General features: G+C 47.5%; 2 protein-coding genes across 2 annotated transcripts; one reads left to right on the plus strand and one right to left on the minus strand.

Moving 5' to 3' along the window:
* The first annotated feature begins 35 nt into the window (after positions 1-35).
* PTRH1 (peptidyl-tRNA hydrolase 1 homolog) lies at positions 36-4538 on the plus strand. The gene is made up of 5 exons (XM_069069553.1): positions 36-281; positions 2571-2790; positions 3032-3131; positions 3439-3484; positions 4020-4538. Exons 1-5 carry the CDS (start codon positions 186-188, stop codon positions 4209-4211), a joined length of 654 nt encoding a protein of 217 aa, XP_068925654.1. The 5' UTR covers positions 36-185; the 3' UTR covers positions 4212-4538.
* Positions 4539-4751: 213 nt separating this feature from the next.
* Positions 4752-13809, minus strand: LOC138147193 (cilia- and flagella-associated protein 157-like). The gene is made up of 8 exons (XM_069069554.1): positions 13432-13809; positions 12165-12436; positions 9226-9379; positions 8546-8813; positions 7522-7652; positions 7047-7197; positions 5382-5563; positions 4752-4972 (listed from the first exon to the last, which is right to left on the minus strand). The coding sequence occupies exons 1-8, from the start codon at positions 13701-13703 to the stop codon at positions 4759-4761; spliced, it is 1644 nt and encodes a 547-aa protein (XP_068925655.1). The 5' UTR covers positions 13704-13809; the 3' UTR covers positions 4752-4758.
* Positions 13810-20442: the final 6633 nt, after the last annotated feature.

Here is a 20442-nt window from a genome sequence, read left to right on the forward strand (position 1 = left end):
CACAGGCGCCGCCCTCGATCTCTCCAGACTGCCCCGGGGGAAGGGAGGCAGAGAGAGGTCATCTCGGGGAAGAGGAATGGGGCGAAGCCTTAATTGGTTGCTCACCGCGCTGACGTCAAGGGGCGGGACTCTCGTGGTGAATGGGGGCCGCCTCTGAGTAAGAAGCGGAGGTGCAGGAGGAAGACATGACTGGCTCTGGCCTCGGGCTCTTGTGGAGCCGGCTGTGCCGAGGGATGAGCCGAGCCGGCCCGGAACCGCGGCCTCCTGGGAAGAGGTGGCTGGTGAGTGTGCGGGAGAGGGCCGGAAGCTTTCCGGGTCGGAGGGAGATGGGGCCCAGGGGTACGAGAGGAGGGCTGGGGTTAAAGGCCCCGCCTGAACAGCGCCCTGTGGCTGGAGGACTCTAGGGAGAACTGGAAGGGACTCCAGAGTCCACTTTACAGTAAAGGAAACTGAGCCGCCTCCCCCCAGGACGGAGACTTGCTAAAGGCTCACAAGTAGCTACTGACAGACGCTGGATTTGAACACCGGTCCTCTGACCCCACTTTTATGCACTCGTCCACCCCGGGGATGGGGCGGGGTGGGGGTGGGGGGGATTCGAGAGGCGGTTTCCTTTGGTCTCTCGTCTTTTCGGTGTATAAAGTTTACAGAAAAAACGAGCTGAGTGCTGGGGAAGTTACGAAGTTTGGGTGAGGCATGATCCTTGCGCTAAAGCAGGGGACGAATTTCAGGGGTTGGGTGAATTTGGATGGGGAGAAAAAAAGAGACAGCTTTGATTTCACTAATCTCTAAATGAAACTTGGCATTTATTTCAGTTATGAATTTTTAAAAATCATGAGAAGGCTATAAGCATCACCAAAGAAAAAAGTTGACTTCTGCACTAAAGGAATTTAGAGCAACCTACAAGGAATGGGGTACAAGCTGGTATCTCATGTAATAGTGCATGTTCTAGCTATAATATCTAATAATATATATTATTAAAGAGTAACAAATAGTGCTTTGTGAGGTCCAAGGGTCATTGTCAGCTTCAAGAAGGCTTCATTTAAATTCAAAAAAGAGCCCCAGTAGCTGAAGAGATCGAGGGATGATATGCCAGGAATGAGGGATAGGTTAAGCAAAGACACAGAGGTGTGAGAGGATGTGGGGCAGAGTATTTTTTTTAACTGGATGTGAAAGAGGGGAGAAAAATGAGATGAGGCAAGAAAGAGAGGGTGATGCCAGGTTGGGAAGGTTCTTGAATACTAAGCATTTGAATATTAGTCACCAGCTATTAAAGAATCATTAGAAATTTTTGAACAGAAAATTGATCAGGAAAAAAATCTCTGGATGAGAAAGATTATTTGGGCCATATTAAATAGAATGGATTGGAGCAGGGAAGAGAGAGGGATTAGAAGCTACTGTGATAGTCCAGGCAGGTGGTGTTGGTAAAGATCTGACTTTCAGAGATGATTTGGAGAAGTTCTCAATAGAGCCTGTGACTGATTGTGAGAGATCAGAGTCAAAGAGAATCCCAAAGGTTATGACCAGCTGCCTGAGCGGTGCCAACAGTGCCATCAAGTGAAGTCAGAGTAGGTTTTGGGAGAAAAGATGGAATGAGGTCAGTTCTGGAGATGCTGGATTTGAGGCGCCATTGGGAGGTGGAAATAGGCTGGTGGGATTTAGCAGTACTCAGCTTGAGAAAGAGGTCAGGGCTGGAGGTACAGATCTGGGCATTATTTACATGGAGGTGGATGTTGGATGGTGGAGCTGTCACCAGAGGAAATTGTGAAGAGAGTATAAAGACAAAGGGCCCCCACCTTGGGGAATGTTCATATTAGGAAGAGTGTAAGAAACCTTCTGGGAAGAGGAGGAATAGTTAGACTGGAGGAAGACCCACGAGAGAGTGATAACTAAAGCAGGCAGGGAGTAAGCATTTATTAACCCCCTACTGTGTGCCATTACTGTGCTAAGTGCCTGGGGAAGAGAAGGAAGAAGGCAGCCCCTGATCTCAGGGAACTTAGAGTCTAACATGGGAGCCGACGTGAAAACAGCTATGATATATACAGTACATGTAAGGGGGTTCAGGAAAGGCTTCTCATAGATGGAGTTTTAGCTCAGATGTGAAGGAAGTCAAGGAAGCTTGAGATGAGGAGGCAGAGCATAGTCCTAGGGAGATGTCACTGATCACCAGAGTACTTTGTGGGGAGTAAGGAGTAAGAAGGACTTTGAATGCCAAACAGAGGATTTTTATATTCGATACTAGAGGTGGGCCAGTTTATCGCATAGGCAAGGAGGTTAACCAGAAGGCTATTGCAGTAAACCAGGTGAGAGGTAATGGGGTAGCAGTTTAAGAGAAGAGAAGGGGACATGTTAGAAAGGAAAATCATAGGATTTTGGGCTAGTCAGAAGGACTAGGGAGAGGTCTAGGAGAGAGGCCTGAAAAAAAAAAAAAAGCCTTTGGATTTGGTCACCTCAGTGGTACCCTTAAAACAGTTTCAGTAGTGGGGTGGGTGAAAGGCCAACTGTGGGGAGTTCAAGAGAGTGGGTGGAGAATGAAGAAGCAGAGGGCAGCCCAGTTATTTTTTGACCCACAGGTGGCCGGCCTGGGCAACTACAAGTTGCAGGGCACACGGCACAGTGTGGGAATGGCTGTGCTGAACCAGCTGGCCAAGCACCTGAATGTAGCCGACCAGTGGAAGAGGCAGCCTCAGTGCTGTGCTGATGTAGCCATTGCCTGCCTTGGAGAGGCCGAGCTTGTGCTTCTGAAACCCCGCCAATTCATGAATGTCAATGGGCGCAGTGTGGCCCAGGCCGGTGAGAGATCAGGGTTTGGTGGGGCTCCACCTGCCCAGCCATGGGGGAAGAGGGATTAATGGCACTTGGTTCTGGTTCCCTAAATATTCATTAAATGCTGGGTTTCTCCCTAGAAATAACTTCATGGCAGTGGCTAATGGGAGTGCTGGATTGTTTTCGCTTGGTGGGGAGGAGGTATAGAGTGAATACTGGTTCTCTGTCTGTGTGCTCCTTCATACATCTTACTCGTTTCTTTGGGAAGCCAAGATGTATCAGCTGGCGGCTGAAGACATCTACTTGGTACATGATGAACTGGACAAGCCACTGGGAAAGCTAGCCATGAAGTTGGGAGGCAGTGCAAGGTGAGGGAGCCAGGGTCCTCAGAGACCCTTGCCACCCCCTAAAGATTGCCATGTTGGGTCCACACTTGGCCCTGTGAGTGTTAACCCCAATTTTCCCATCTGTAAAATGAGTATACTCATCACTGCCTTATTTCCTTAGAGATATTAGAAAGATAAGGTGTGAAGCTTACATATCTTTTGTAATGGAAGAAGTTATTCCGTCTTTGAGTCCCCACAGCTTCCCACTCTGTCTTTCCCTTGCCCCTGTCCCTACCCTTACCTCTATTGAATTTCTGACACTTGTTCTTTCTGGGTTTTGTTTTAAAAGCGGTCACAACGGGGTGCGATCCTGCATCAGCTGTCTCAACTCAAATGTAAGTCTTCCCCTGTAGGGGTAGTGTAGTCTTTCCTGGGTCTAATGGTCTCTGCTGGAGCCAACGTGCCCCATTAATCCCCCATGCTCTGAGACTTTAGTGCTGAGGTGAGGTTTTTGAAGGGAGCTGGTAACAGCCTCAGTCCTGGCCTTGCTCTCTTCCTGTGCGTGTATTTGTGCTTTGGTCCCTTCCTGTCTATCTTCCTGATTCACTAGGACTTGTTATATGGGACTCTGGAGAAGTAGTAGCCTGGCATTCCAGCATTATTCCTCACCCCTGTCAAAGGGCTGATCTTCTGTTTGCTTCACCCCTAAAGCAGTATTCTTTCCATCTCTTCTGGGCCCCATCCCTCTCACACTGCCTTAAGGGGCTCCTGACACAACTTTGCAGTGGTACCCAGGTAGGGGGTTCAAGGTAGAGAGCTGGGGGTTAGGCAGGAGGCCACAATAAGCAGAGCCTTCTGCTCCAGGCAAGAGGGTGTCTCTTCTAGGTAGGCAGCTGCCAGCACTGTACCACTCACCCCTCTAATCCACAGGTCATGCCTCGTCTCCGAGTAGGCATTGGGAGACCAACCCACCCAGGGGCCGTGGAGCGGTATGTGTTGGACAGGTTCACAGCAGCCGAGCAGGAACGGCTCCCCTCACTTCTGGAGCAGGCAACAGAGCTGCTTCTCGGCCACATCTGCCAGCGGAGCCTGGTGGGGACCGCGTGCGCAAGCCCCTCCTGACGTGACATAGTGGGCCATGGTGGGCCAGGGCACCACTCATAAAGGACTGTTCCCCTGCAGTGGGTATAGGCAGCCTTTCCTTGCTTTGCTGGAGTAGCACACAGAGCAGAACCTTGGCATGCCAGCCCCACTGGGGAGAGCCTTGGTCCAGGCTTGAGGTAAAGTTCAGTGAAGAAGATGGCCCTGGGTTCACATGCCCCATTGTTGTGCTCTCCCCACCCTCCCACATGAGACCTACCCACACCTGTGTAATCACTAATTTTATGGGACATTTAATTACTCTCCTGTCCCTGCTCAGGGAATAAAGGTTCATCTTCCGAGGGTGAAGCTTGTTCTTCCTCCTCTGTTTCCTTCTCTGTAGGGTCTGAGCACACAGAGGATTCAGAAGAGAGTTCTCTCTTCTTCAAGGTGATAGTAGGCAATGTGAGCCGTCTGAAGGAGTTTGGAAAGGAAACCTGAAAAAAGGAAGTTGAGGGAAAGTAATATCTGAGCTAGTTCCATCCCTTTCTTCTCTCCCTGCTCCCTGCCGGCAAATGACAGGGCTCTTCTATGTCTCCATCATTCCCTTCCCTCCTGCTTCCCCCCTTGGTACCTCAGAGGCAGTAGATACCTTGAAATTTCTGAGACGAGTGGTTTGGGAGAGCATTTGGATGTCTTTTGGGTTGAAGGGGATGTGGGCTGGTCGGAACATTGCGCTCAGGCCTGACAGCCTGTATGGTGTGTTGTTGGTCAGCTGATGGATGGGTCTGAGGTCATCACATCTGAGAGGGTGACAAGACAGGGCCATGAAGTCCAGCCACAGAACAGATGCTGCAGCAGTGATGGCCCCTACTCCCACCCACCTTTTTACATCCTTTAGAGGCCACTGAGAATCCCTCTGTCATGAAGATTTCCCAGCACTTCTCTAGTGTGCTCTCTTTTAAGCTGGTCTGGACAGTGTGGCACAGTAGTTACAGCACAAGACTTGGAATTAGGAGACTGACCTGGTTCAAGTCCTGCCTCAGACCAGACACGTACTAGATGGGTAAAGCCACTCAGTTTCCTCTTCTGTAGAATGTGCATAATGATGCTCAGACTACCCCCCTCTGAGTTTGGTAGAGCATTTGGGCAAACCTTGCTGCTCAATGCGAATGTGAATTATTAGTAATGATATTGTCGGTCACTGTTCACCTCTCCTGCAGCGTCCTTGTGGAAAAGCGAGGAGCTTTTGGTCGGACTCGGATGAGCTGAGCCACATGTGGCCCCAGGACCACAGCGTGGCTCAGCGTGGCCATCAGCCGCTGCAGCATCTCCTTCTGCTCCATCTGGAACAGCACGTTAAGCTGGCCATCCTCAGTGTGCTCAGGGTGCATCTGAGGGAGGCAAGCCAAAGGTGCAAGGGGAGGTCAGAGCATGCCTGCACACACACAACTCCAGCTCTGTTGCATTGTGACCCTGCAGTTATGCAGCCCGTTTAATTTCACCCCAAAGTGCTCTCCTTAGGGGCGGCTAGTTGGCGCAGTGAGTAAAGCGCCGGCCCCGGAGTCAGAAGGACCCGAGTTCGGTTCCAGCCCTAGACACTTAACAGAAAAACTAGCCGCGTGACCCTGGGAAAGTAACTTAACCCCAATTGCCCTCCAAAAAGCAAAAAAATGCTTTCCTTACATTGGCCACTCCACCACCCTGGGCAGGAGGGTGGGGCAGGCAGCAAGAGACTAAGGCCCAGACTGGGAAAGCAACTTGTCCAAGATCAGACAGTACAGCCAGGACCAGACTCCAGGGCTCCTGACTCACAGGCTGGACTTTTCAAAACAAAACAAACACATTTTTGCTGAGTCCTGTATTGAAAGACAATTTGTAGTTATTGTCTATAACAACTATAATATAGTTGTATCATTAAAGTGAAAATTCCTAAATTCAGAGAAGCATCTTGGCATAGAAGTGTCTGACTGGATTAACCAGCCACTGGCCTGGCAAGAAGGGTCACTTCCTTTCTCTGATGCTTATAAACTGCATTTCCTCCAGGGAATTCTATCAGTGTATCCTGTTTATTGGAAATAAATGTAAAATAAGGCTGTAGCTAACAGGGGCCTTGCATATGTAAGGATCTCCAAACCCATGGCCTCTATGCCCCAGGTCATCCCCACTGTACTCATCCCCCATAGGCTAGTTGGGAGCTGGTAAAGTATTAACTGCTTTATTCCTTTGCCAGAAACAAAAATCTTTACCACGAGAAGCTTGCCACACATCAACAAACTTGAACGTTTCCCAGTAGGGAGAACAGAAAAAGAGGATTGCATATGAAACCACAGATCTCCAACATGAGGAAAACGAAATTTTAAATTCATGTTTCAGATTATACATGATATACTCCAACAGATACAGATATACTCCAACTCTGCCCTAATTATCTGAAGTTCCCTTCTGAATTTCCTTTTGCTCTCTGTGCATTTTTTAAAAATTCTATTGATATTCTTCATGTGTGTCCATCAATCATTACTAACTCCATCTCCAAATAAAAGCCCTCCCTTGCACAAATAAGTACAATCAAGCAAAACATCTATTCATTGGCTATCTCATTGTGCAAGTGTCAAACGGGGCTCAGTGAACCAAATTAAAATGTAACTGGGAAATCTTTAATAAAATAAGCATATGACACAACATAGATAATGTTGATTTGTGGTTTTCTGGGTCTCTAGGAGGCCGGTGGGGATGTGTTCTCTTTGAGTTTGACACCATTACTGTAGTCCCACACCTCTCTGCCAAGAGGCAGGGAGCATGATTTTATATAGAAGACCAAGATGGCCATTAGCCTGTGGCCTGGGTAGGGTCCCTGTGCCAGCAGGGAAGCCTCACCGACAGCAGATCCCGGAGCAGGAACCTGGCTTGGTTCAGCACCTGTTCCACATTGTGACTTCGCTTCTGCTCTCTTCCCAGCTCCTCAGTCAGTTTTTTTGTCTCCACCTGGTTGTACTTGATCCTCATCTTGAGCTCCTCCATATCATTCCTGGGGAAGGTCAGATGGGGCATCGTGGGGTCTGCTTACCCTCTTCCCCACCCCCAGTCCAGAAGGGCCATTTGGTCATGCTTACCCACTCCCAGGAGTCATCTCCCATTTTACAGACACAGGACCAGAAAGGTGACATTACAGACCCAGTTCTAGACCCAGAGGCCCCTGACATCCAACCCCAGTTTTTATTTAGCAAACGCGTATTATATATGTACAGCCTTCCACGATAATTTACTGAATCCTCACTTGGTCAGTGCCCTGGGTGGGCAGAGCTTCAGACACTTTTCAGTGGGTCAGGCCTCTTGGATGAGGATGGCCTACCTCAGATCATGGTTGTCCTGCTGTAACTGCTGGAAAGCTATCTCTAACTGCTCCAAAATGGTCCTTAGCTTTTCGGCTTCTTCCGCCCTCTGCTGCTGTTCTTCACACTTTTTGGCCAGAAACCACATCAGCTAGGGTGATAATAGCTATAGCTAGCATTTCCATAGCACTTGAAGGTTTACAAAGCACTTTACATATAGATATACATAAAGATGAGGAAACTGAGGCAAAGGTTAAATGACAGTATCTAAGACAGAATTGGGACTCGGGTCTTCCTGACTCTAAGTCCATTGCTCCATCCATTGTACTGTCTAGCTGCATAGGTTGGTTGGGGGGAAGAAGATATGATGATGGACTTTATGGGTGACATAAAGACCAATGGGAAAAGGCTGCCTCGCCTCCCCCACAGGTTCCTGCAGGTCACCCCATTGCTCCCCTGCTCCCCCAAGCCCTATGTATTTCTCTAGGTATTTTCACAGCTGTGGAGGAGTCATGTGATATGCCTTCCCTCCCCTTCCTTACATTTTTATTCAAGTGAATTATCCTTCCCTTCTTCTAGAATGGTCTATATCCGAAGGAAGTATAGAAAGGGGAAGAAGGGGAAGAGTGAAGAGGCAGAGGCTAGCAGAGGGTGGGCTAGAACTTCTAAGTCTGTCATCCCTTGTCTTTATCGGACAGCTCTCCCATTCCCTTTAGCTTAGGACTGGACACACAGAAAATAATCATGCCTAATACACTTAGAATTATAAAGACCTAGAAAAATTCAAGAAAAAATATGTGAAATTCCCTGCCCCCCCCCCAACTATTTTCAGGAAGAAATAAGCTATGGGGGTGGGAGGAGAGGGAGAATGTTTATTCCACAAAATGTCTGCACTCCCCACCAGCCACCCTCCCCACAGTCTTCCCATTTCTACCAGGGATGAATTCAGATGCCAGGGCTCGAAGTCTCCCCTGGGGGAGGCAGAGGCCTTAGAGCCCCTGGCTCCCAAGCCCCCAAGGCAGCCTCTGACAGGCCAGAAGTTACCTTGAGGCGGTTCCCTCTCTCACTGGACATCATCTTCCTGCTGCTCTCCAGCAAGTCTAGCTGCTTGCTCATCTCCTTTGTGTCCCCCTTCAGCTCCTCGTTCTCGCTCAACAGCTGTAGGCTTTGGTTGGACACTTTGGCCAGCTTTTTGTTCACCACCATGTTCTCCTGGATTACCTTCTTGGTTGTCTCTGACATCTGGAGAGTGGACACCTTGCGAAACTCCATTGCCACCTTGTTCACTCTCTGGACTATTTCCTTTTTCATTCTGGGGTTTGGGGAGAGGAAGAAGGAGTCCTCCTAGGGTTCAGAGTCCTAGACCTGCCCAGAAGGCAGTTTCCAATAACCTCCCTCTCCCAAACCACATTCTCTGATCTTGGATCCCTTGCTCAGATTTCCCCAGTGCTTTGCTTTATAAACTGGGCATCAGAGCTGGAAGGAGTCTTTGAGATCTAGTCCCACGTCCTCCTTTTACAGAGGAGGAAACTGAGGCCAGGAGAGGGGAAGTGACTTGTGCAATGTCAAACAGCTAATACAAGTGGTAATAGATCACTTGGACAGAACTGCTTGTGAGTGGAGGAACCCAGACCTTCAGACTCTTTTGGCCCCCTGGAGATTCTGTGATCCCTCCCTAGCCCTTACAGGATTGGGGGAGAGGCCGGGTATTGAGGAACTCAGACCTGTCTTTTTCTAACACAGCTTTCTTCTCCAGGGAGTAAATCCAGTCCTTGTACTCATCCTGTTCCTTCTTCAGTTGTTCTTCCAGCATGGCAAATTTGGCCATGAGCTCTTCCTTCTGGGTCCGGTACTCATCAAGGGCAGCCAGCTTCCCCCCTGCCCAGAGAAATACCAGTGATTCAGCAGACCCCAACACCTCCGAAGGACTTCAGCAGGATTTGGGGGATGGCATGAGAGCAGCATGCAGTGTTCTACCTCTAGCTATATGTTCCTAAGGTCCCCTGTCCCTCCCCACTCCCTGCAAGCTCTCTTGTGACCTGCATCTTATGGATCTGAACTTATTTCACACAGCTCTGCTGCCTGCATCCTCAGCTCTCCCTGGTCTGTTACCCTCATTCTTAATCACTCCCATTTATGGAGCACTTTGAGGGTTAAAGTGCTTTGCTCACAATCTTGTGGTATAGGAAATGTTAGTAAAATTATCCCCATTTTGCCTGTGAGGAAACTAACAGATAGAAAATGTAAGTGAATTATCCACGGGCATAGCTAGTAAGTGTCAGAGACAATATCTGAAGTCAGGTACACTGACTTCAAGTTCAAGGTGCTTTCCTCCAGTCTAGCCTGCCTTTCTATATCGTTCCTTGCATGGAACAATGATTCTCTCTTTGTGAGAACCTTTCCCGGCCCTTGCTCACAGAGTCCTCCTGGACCACCCTCCCTCCTTCCTTCCATTTATTTAAATGTTACTCATTTTTCAAGACCCACTTCAAATCCCACCTCTTCCCACCAAGGCCTCCCTGTTTGTTCCATTGCACACTGATGTCTCTCTTGTAAGAAATCCTAGAGCGTTTATGTAAAGCACAACTAGAACATCGTAAGAATGCCTGTTTAACAAATAGACCATAACTGAGATATCCATGAGTGCTAACCCCCTTCAAAGCATTCCTTTGGGAGACTGGACATGGATTCCAATGATTCTGTCACTGCTCGAGGCATTTGGGAACTTCTCTTTGCGAATGACCTTCAAACCCTGCAGCCTGTTCTTTTTAAATAACCTTGATGGTGGCATGCTGTCATCCTCCCAACAAACAAACCAGTAAACATGGATTAAGTCCCTTCTATGTGTGAGAGGAGTGATAGCTCAGCATAGTGGATAGAGGGCTAGTCTTGGAGCTAGGGCTGCCTAAGCTCATGCTAGCTCTATGCCGAAGACAGTGAGGGGGTCAGTGCTCCCAGGCATCTCCATAATGCCATTCAGTTACAAAGGAGTTGTAGGCAGAGGGAGCGTCTATACAAGGAGTTCCTCCATTGAGCTCCAGTGCCATCTTCTACAGGAAATCTTTCCCCATCCCAGCTACCCAATACTGTCCCTCCCAAAACTACCTTTGGTTATTCTGTACATATTCTGTATCATGGGTGTACACACCATCTCCCCTGCTAGAATGTAAGCCCCTTGAGGGCAGGGATTATCTAATTTCTGTCTTTGTATCTCCAGTGTCTGACACATAGTAGGTGCTTAATAAATGTTTCTTGACTGCTTGTCCCCTGATAATTCTGTCTCCTCCACCTCCTCAAGAAAAAAAATGCCAAAGACATTTATTTTGGGAACTGGCAAACAAAGAAAAAAAATCAACATGGTTCCTGCCTTCAAAGAGCAAGCTCTCTGAGAGAGCAGCGGTTATACAAAGAAGTAGGAGACAAGATAAAGCTGATCAGGGCAGGAGGCATAAGGAGACATAGACAAAGTACCATGTGGAAATCTGAACCTTATCTCATTTCAGCCTCACAACAACCCTATAGGTAGAAACTAATCCATTAGCCCCATTTCATAGATGAGGAAACTGAGGCTCTGAGAGACTAAGGTTATACAACCAGAAGTATCAAGAGGTTGGATTTGAACTCAGGTCTTCTTGACTCCAAACTCTACCACTCTATCCACTTTGCCACACTGCGTTGCCATACCAACAAAGTTTCATGTAACATCAGGTTTTTTACTGAAATGATTGCATCAGAAGAAAAAACATTCTAATTGGGTTTTCACATCTTCAATTAGGATTGGCACTGGTATTCTTTAGGCTGCATCAGAAGATAGAACACCATATTCTGCCTCTGCTTTCTTGACTTTGTAGCAGAAAGGGAACATAACAAGCTTCCTTGGATGGTAGATTGGATTTTTGGAATCAGCCACAAGTCATTCATAGCCAGGTCTGATGATGAATGTGGGCGACTGAGCTGGATCACAAATAGGGTGTGACTCTCAAATCATTAAAGCTCATTTTCTGACTCATAAACTGGCTCTTGATGGCAGCTCCCAGACAGGATTCCAGAAATGTTCTGAGCAAAGGCTGCCTCTTTGGAATGCCTACAGGTCTTATGACACATTCCTTAATTCAAAGGCCTTCAGTGACCACACACTGCCTACTGAGTCTATAATCTGACATTCAAGACCACACTCCTCTTCATATACCTTATGTTCCAGCCCCCCGAACATGGTCTATGTTCCTGTCTTTCATCTTTATTCACCTTTCTCCATATACATAGGATGGCTTCACCCCATCCCATTTCCCCCTTGTTGACATCTTAACCTTCCCTCAAGGTTCTGTCAGATGCCACCTCCTCAATAAAATGATCTCATCCCTCCCAGCTGAAAGTGACTATACTAAAGCTTGGAAGGAAGGGAGGGAGGGAGACATTCCCTGGGATATCTAGGTTCTGATCAGTGTGTTCAAGTCCCGTTCTCTTCTAGTCACCTTGCCTAGTCAGTACAATACAGCTACATCTTATCTCCCCACCTAGACTAGGAGCTCACCAAAGGTAGGCACCGACACTGTCTCTTCTTCCTCCTGTCTCCTCCAGAGTGTGGCCTAGCCAGGGTTGGGCACATAGATCATGCTCAGTAAAGATGTGTTGATACACTGATTGATTTGGGCCCTTCCCTTACCCAGGATGACATTCTCCGAGATGAGTTGATTTTTGGACTCCTGGAACTCATGGCGCACCTGGGCCAGCTGGGACTCAAAGGCACTCTTTTCCATCTCCTTGGAGATCTGCAGCCCCTGAAGCTGTTCATTGAGGTCTGTGATCTCAAACACTCGCTGGTTGAGGGAACATTTGAGGAAGGAGACGATCTCCTTTTTATTTTGACTCAGCTGTTCAAACTTAGCCCGGAAGAGTTTATCCTTCACCACCATTTCATCCCACTTCTTTTGATACCTAGGGGAGTGAGGGGTCAGGAGTTTCAAGGGGGCTGAATTGGAGGACCTACCCAGAACTGGCAGAGAAAAGCCCAGGAAGCCTGAGACATTGAGCAGAAAGTCTAAAGGCTGGAACTATGACTGCTGAATAGGCTCTCTTTGAGTTCTGTTTTAAGGGCATTCAAAATCTGTGTTATGATTAATTACAAAATAGATACCACTGGTGGAGGGGGGCACTTCAGGCACATATTTTAGAATCAAATTTGGAAAGAATTGAGCTAAATCAGATTTACATAAATATCTAATAGCCACTTATGTGATGGTATTTTAGGACAGCACCAAGAAGTCCATCCTTCACCAAAATATCTGGTATTTAAATGATGCCTGAGAGCCCTATTTAACTCTTTGGGTTAAACATTGACCACCCCTCACCCCCAAACCCTTTATAATTCAAATCCCTCTTTGGAAGGCTAACACACCAAGTCCCCATTACTTCAAGATAAACAAGCTTTTCAGAAAGCTGAGTTTACTCGGTATCCCCAGGCAGAGGAGATAGAGGTGTTGAGTGGTAGGAAAGGGCTCAGAAAAAGGGGCTGGAAAACCCTGAAGTCAGACTGTCAGTTTTCCACTATGACCCAAAGCCCTCCCAGGAGGCTAGCTCAGTGATGTCCACCCCTGGACTCCAGCTTCCTGGTACTCAGAGGTGGCCTATGCTTCAGGCTGTTAGAGCTGAAAGGGCCCAGGTGTGCCATCCATTCCAAACCCTTCATTTTCATTTTTACAGATGAGAAAACTGAGGCCCAGGGTGGGTGAGTAGGTGGGGGGTAGACTTGCTCAAGGTCACAGAGTTGGCTGGAGGCAGAGCTAGGGTTAACACCCAGGCCTCTTGGCTCCATATCCAGAGCTTTTCCCACCAGAGCCAGGAGGGGGGACCCAGGGCAGCCACTTTCTCCCAGGAGCCCCCGTTGCCCCAACCCCTGGCTGGCTATTGTCTGGGCCTCCCAGCTCACTGACTGAATGATCCTTTTCTCCAGGTCCTGGATCTGGATTTGATAAAATTTGCGGATCTCTTCCGTGATGACCTCTTCTGCAGGTGTAGGCGATGGTGGACCACCTTTCTTGCCTTTCTTTTTTCCACCCTCCCCAGCTCCTTTTTTGGGTCTTTCCACAGCTCCTTTTTTGGGCCCCATGGCGGATAGGACTCCTGAGGCTTTGGCTATAGCTGCCCCTTTAAAAGGCCAAGCTGTTGCTAAGGAAGCTGCACCCCACCCCCATCCAAGTCCCATACATAGCAACGGGCTGAGGGTAAGGAGATGGATTTAAAGGAGCCCCAGCCCTCCCAGATCAGCGCCAGGACTTGGACTTGGCTTTCCTCATCATTTTTTCCTTCTGACTTCACAGGATTGTGATAAAGAATTTGAGAACATTAAAGTGCTATAGAAATTTCTTCTCTCTCTCTTTTTTTTTTAAAGCTCAGATGTGTGATTTTATTGGCCTAAGGGAACTTCCAGTGAGAAAATTTACCAATGCAGGTCAGTCCCTGCTCTGCAATTAATACTTTTAGAGAGCTCCCTGATCAGTTACATGACTTGCCCAGGTCCACACAGCCAGTCCGTGTGTAATGTAATGCCAAAAGAAAGGCAACTTCCCAGGTTCAAAATACCAGCATAGGTGCTCTCTATTTTATTCAGTAACAAACCCAGAACAGAGAAGATCAAAACATGACATCATTCAAAATACAGCATTTACTAAGTGTGATTAAATTATCTCCAAGGCCTACCCCACCCCAGGACTTTCCAATCATTCAATCAATTACAAAGTCTCTGTTCCAAATACTTCTCCACCCCTAGGCTATACCTTAATTAAGTCCACCACCAAGCCCCTCTTCTCAAATGGAGATTAGTTTCCAAACATAAGTAAAATACATTCATTTGTCAATCACAGAGCACAATAAGGTCAAAAGTTCCCCACCCCTGGATCACAATTGAATCTACCCCAGAGTTACATCAAGTTTAAACACAGCACTTAATACCCAAATGGAGCTCTTTTCTTCATCTTGACACGAGGCAAGTTCTCAGCAATCTTAGTTCCTGGGGAGACAAGGCTTAGCAAGGCCATAAGATACATTGCCAGTCCCTTCATGAATTTATCCTCTGTCTGTAGAACAGTCCTAGAACCCCTGAACACATTAGCAAAGCCCTCTCCCAGGATTTCTGTAAACATACAACAAGAAAATCCTTCTTCAGGGCTTCTGAACCAACAGAAAGGCTCCCAGACCCCTGCAACAACAGCACTGTCCTTCACCAGTGGACAGTATTCATTCTGTCTGCCGGACAGTCTCCAGACCCCTGCAACAACAGTACTGTCCCTCACCAGTGGACAGTATTCACTCTCAGTACTGTCCCTCACCAGTGGACAGTATTCACTCTCTGTCTGCAGGACAGTCTCAGGCCTTCTTAACCAAATGCCAGGTTCCAGGACTTCTTCAACAGGACAGTCTTTCACCAGTGGACAAATCTGGCAAAATAACATCAAAACAGACAGACAAAGTACCAGCAAAACAGCCATGTCTCCTCAGTCCTTGGCAGCTCAGGGGGCAGGTCTCAAAAGTCCAGGGCAATTCAAAGCGGCCACCAGCAATCTCTTAGTCTCTCTCTCTCCACGAGGTGCTGCTTCCAAAAAGAACTTCCGCCTCTCTCTTGTCTCTCCAAATCTACATCACCAGCTCCTCCCACTTCAGGACTTTCTTTTCACATCAACAAGCCCATCCCACAGGTGGGATTAACAAACTCTGGGTTTTAATACAATCAATTTGAAAACCAAGCCAATACAGGGGAATCTTTAATTGCCATTACTATCACACCGTGTCAGAAGTGGGGCTAGAACCCAAGGTCTTCCCTCCATCCACTAGGCCACAGCTTCCTCTCACATGAATGGGAATTATTGTAATTCCAACTGGACTGGGACACCCTCCCACAAAGTGATAGAGACCCATAGAGCATATTTAGGGGTCTAGTATGTGCACAGGCACACAGGAAGAGCCCCCAAGATTCTTTGTTCTGGTGACCTGGAAGGGTCCTTCCACACAAGATTTTTGGGGCAACACAGTATTGAGACAGAAGAGGACCATAGGCCATGATGGTTTTCAAGCTTCTACTGATGCATGGAAGCTATGGGATGGGTGGGCTACCCCTTACCATCTAGGGCAGGGGACAGCCAAGTGTAACCTGGGATCTCTTGGTGGAGTGGGTGTGAAGGTGAAGAGATTTGAGGGAGAGAACAGGATTTTGCATAGGAGCAGACTAGAGCCAAATGGTGGGGCTGGGGGCTGATAAGGTCAAACTAGCAGCTTTGGTCAGTGAGACCTAATAATGTCCAGTCTGGCTTCTTTCTCCCCACTCCTTCCCTGGGGCACTATACTAGGAAGCTCCAGAACTCTAGACTTCCTTTACCTGGCTAACCCCTTCCCACCCTCCTCTGATAAGTGGGGAATTATGGTGCCAGAGGAAAGGGAAAGAGAGAAATCATCAGGGACAATGTCAATGCAACTTGCTGTACATTGTTTTCATGCCTATTTTCAGTACTACTTTAAACTGTTAACAAATCACATGACCATTAGCAATGTCTTGTGTAATCTATGAGTTGGGGGGGGTGGGCAGGGAGGTCACCCCATGAGGAAAGATGGGAGCTCAAATTTAGAGAGTTTTCAATACATTTTGGGGTTAATTTCCGAGATTATTCTAGAGCATGCCTGCTGTTAGACTGCCTTTGAACCTGGAAAGTTAGTGAGGACTTCAGCTTTGTTTGGGGGTGGGAGGAGGGTCAGAGCTGATGGTCCCCAAGTTGCATTTTTTAGAGCTACTTCTAGCCTAGCATCGGAGAACACCCCTGCATCAACCCCCGAACCCTGCTTCATTGTTGTTATTCCTACTCACCTACGTTCCCTAGCACATATCCCATTCTCTTCATTTCCACCTTCACCTTCTCTAGATTTTGAGCCTATGTTATTTCACTCCTGGACTCTGCAGTATTCCAGCTGTTCTCCCTGGTTCATCTCTCTGAACTACCCTACACACACGGCAGTTTGTCTTCCCTGCGCATACTGTCCCATGAGAAGACGATTCTCCATCCGGGCCACTGATTGTCCCCTTAAACTCTGCCCGTCCCACAAATTTTAGCCCTTCATCATATACCATTGTATGTCTTGTGCCTTGTTCTTTTCTAGAGATCTCTAGACAATGTTTCTCCATCTAAGATGGGGAGCGTCTGCTTCACAGGCTTGTTGTGAGAGCATATGAAATGTGTTTTGTAAACCTATGTTGGTTGGTTGGTGTCCTTTGTTTTCGAAGGACCACTAATGACATCATTCCAGAGTCAAGTTTCAATGCGTCCAATTGTGGGTGATTAGACCAACGTGAGCTCGGAATGCTCTACCACAGGTCGGGCACAAATAGTTCACGTGAACATTTGGGGTGGATTCTCCAAATCTGCACATCCTGCGTTTCCTTTGAGCTGTCTCAATTCTGCCTTGCTCATAGAGCACAGCACCTGCTCTGATGTGGGCACGCCATGCTGAGCGGTCCTGTGCCAGTGTCTCCCGTGTCACACAATCAATTCCAAAGTTCTTAAGAGAGACCTTGAGAGTGTCCTTGTATTGCTTCTTCTGACCACCATGTGAAAGCCTGCCCTGTGTGAATTTCCCATAAAATAGTCTTTTTGGTAAGCATAGGTTTTGCATTCTAACAACAAGGTCAAACCATTGGAATTGCACTCTCTGAAGCAGAGTCTGAATGCTTGGCAGTTTAGTTCCAGCAAGGACCTCAGTGTCTGGTACCTGATCCTGCCAGGTGATCTTCAGAATCTTCCTAAGACAATTCAGATGGAGGAGATCCAGTTTCCTGGCCTGGCGCTGGGATACATCCAGCTTTCATGGGAGCACAACAATGCTATATAAATGCTGTCATTTTCTTTTTTGTGGATCTTCTTCTCCAAACCGTGCTGCCTGCACTTTGACTCTCCAGCCCCTCTGCCACCCATGGAACTTGGACTCCCACATCTGGAACCCTGCTCTCTGATTGAAGGCTGGGACTGTTGTGATTGCATTTGTATTCTCAGCACAGCGCTTGCCACATAGTGCTTAAATGTTTTTCATTCATTGATTCGTTCATTCATACGTACATACATACTTTTATCCCATCTTAAATTTTTAATTTATTTTTAGTTTTCAATATTGATTTCCCCAAGATTTTGAGTTACAAATTTTCTCCCTGTCTTTCCCCTACCCCCACCCCAAGATAGTGAGCCTCTGAATGCCCCTTCCCCCAATCTGCTCTCTCTTATATCCTCCCTCATTCCCCCACTAACTTTCTAGTAGGACAAGATGGATTTCTATACCCCAGTGTACATACATACATTCTTCACAGCCAGATAGATAACTCTTTGAGAGTAGGGTCCATACCTTTTCCTCCATCTACCTTATAGTGTCTAGCACAGGACTGGTTTCTGTGAAGTTGTCAGGAATGACTTTTTGATTGATAAGGATGGAAAAGCTTGAAAGGAGCAAGACCAATCCTTGAATGGCACCCAAGGTATTTGGGAAAGAATCAGGGAAAGATCTGGGCACAGAAGTTCCTGAGGGACAATGGGTAGGAATCCCCATTCCAATTCCTCTTGAAAGGTCCTTTCAGCATGCTGGAAAGACTCCTGCATTGAGTCAGGAGTCCTGAGTTCTAGACCCAACTTGGTAAAGCCACATGAACACTCCTGGGTCTCAGTAATGAATGTTCATCAATTGACAATATAATACTACAATAGGGATAATAATCTCTGTCCACCTCTTAAGGTTATCATGAGGATCAAAGGATCAGGCCCCATCACTGCTGGAACAGCCTCCTAACTGACCTTCCTGTGCTTTTGTCCTCGCCATATAGACTCCATATAACTGCCAAATCGGTGATCTTAAAATAGATCTCATCACCTTGTTCGAGAAGCTCCTGGCCTCCTATTATTTCTAAGATAGAATTCAGATCCCTCCATTGGGCATTTAAAGGCCTTCACAGCCTTGTCCCAGGACTTTCTAGGCTGATCTTACATTGTTCTCCATCATGTTCCAGCCAAATTGGCTTACTTGTTCTTTCTTGTGCGGGACAGTCCATCTCTCACCTCCGGGCCCAGGCTGTCCCCCATGCCTAGCATGCCCTCCCTGCTCACCGCTGCCTCCAGAAATCTCTAGCTCCTTTCATGGTTCAGTTCAGGTGCCACCTTCTATACTGTCTTTCTTGATTAATGCAACCCCTGCCCCATATCCTCCCCATCCAGAAATTACTTTGTATTTACTCATTTATGTGCATGTTGTATGCACCCTTCTCCCTGTAAATTGTAAGGTCCTTGAAGATATAGTAATAATAATGGTAATTTTTCAGTTGTGGTCCCATTTGGGGTTTTCTTGGCAAAGGTACTGGAGTGGCTTCCTATTTCCTTCTTCAATTCATTATACAGATGAGGAAACTGAGGCAAATGAGGTTAAGTGACTTGGACAGGGTCACCCAGCTAGTAAGTGACTGAGGTCAGATTTGATCTCAGGTCTTCCTGACTCCAGGCCTGGAGCTCTATCCACTGAGCCAACTAGCTCCCCAAGTAATAGCATTTATATTGTGCTTTAAGGTTTCAAAGTGCTTTACAAATATGATCTCATCTAATCCTCACAACCACCCTGGGAGGTAGGTGCTACTATCATCCCCATTTTACAGATGAGAAAACTGAAGCTGAGACAGGTTAAGTGACTTCTTCAGGGTCACACAGCTAGGAAGTATCTGAGGCAGGATTTGTATTCAGGTCTTCCTGTCTTCAGCTCCAGTAATCTATCCTGTGGGCCACCCAGCTGCCTCTAGACATTGAAGTGAAATGAGACAGTGGATGTGAACACTCTTGGGAAGGTCTGAGGTGGCTTACGAGCGTAAGGTGCTCTTATGATGATTTCTGTAGAGGAGTCACATGGTCTTGATTCCCCTGTGGCTAGTTCCTTACTGGGTTTTTCTGAGTGTCATTGGTTAGATCAGACAGCCTGGACAACCATAGGCAGTCACAGGGCGTGTTGCCAGCTGTCCTAGTAATTGAATATTAAGCGGTGTCACAGGGTGATAGATTTAGAGGTCTCTTTGTCCTAGGGACAAGTTACCATGTCCCCCCAGAGCCCAGGGAAAGGTCACTGACAGGCCCATAGAGTGCAATGTTTTCAGAATGGGAAGTGGGATGTGGAGGGTAGGGGGCAAAGTTTGACCCCTTTAACCTTTCTGTTTCTCTGAGAAGACGAGATGTCACCACCCGTTATGGTGCCTCTTGGGATGACAAGCTACTCCATGGCAGAAACTGTCTAGAAAGCCAAGTGATACATGAGGTGAAGGATTCAAGACCTCCAAGGTCCCACCCCCACTCTGGGAGGCAGAGCCCTCCCAGAGCTCCGCCTTTGTTCCTTAAGTGATCGGCCCTGTGCCCTCTCCCCATCTCTCCCTACTTGTAAAATGACAGATAACCATTTCTCCACCTAGCTCATGGTGATGCTGGGAGGAGAAACCACAGGGTGTGCAGCTTGCTGGCAGCACCATCCATTGGATTAGAAGCTCCTGGTGAGGAGGGATTGCTTCATTCTTGTTCCCCCAGTCCCTAGCCCAGTGTTGGGCTCATAGGAGGCTCTTAACAAATGCTTGTTGACTGAGTGGGGCAGTGCCAGGGAAGGAATTGAGGTGGTGAGTTGGACAGTGAGGCACCTATCCTCCCCCTTCCTTATATTTGCTCTGATTTCTGACACTTCGTCACAGAAGAGTCAAAATCCTATATCAGCTGATACAACGCAGGTGTCTATTTTCCTTTGTTCTCCCTGAGACAATGTGGTGTTACCTATCCTGACATTTCTAGGGGCTGCACCTTTGTCCAGGGGCTACCCTCCATGGAGGGATCTCACTCTAGAGGTAAAGTTTCAGAGGGGGATGGAAGAAGGGGCCTCTCTCCTAGCCCGGATTCTTTTAT

The sequence above is a fragment of the Petaurus breviceps genome, unplaced genomic scaffold (assembly GCF_028583685.1).
Source record: "Petaurus breviceps papuanus isolate PSGF00001 unplaced genomic scaffold, PetGlider_PUasm1.0 90779, whole genome shotgun sequence".
NCBI lineage: Eukaryota > Metazoa > Chordata > Mammalia > Diprotodontia > Petauridae > Petaurus > Petaurus breviceps.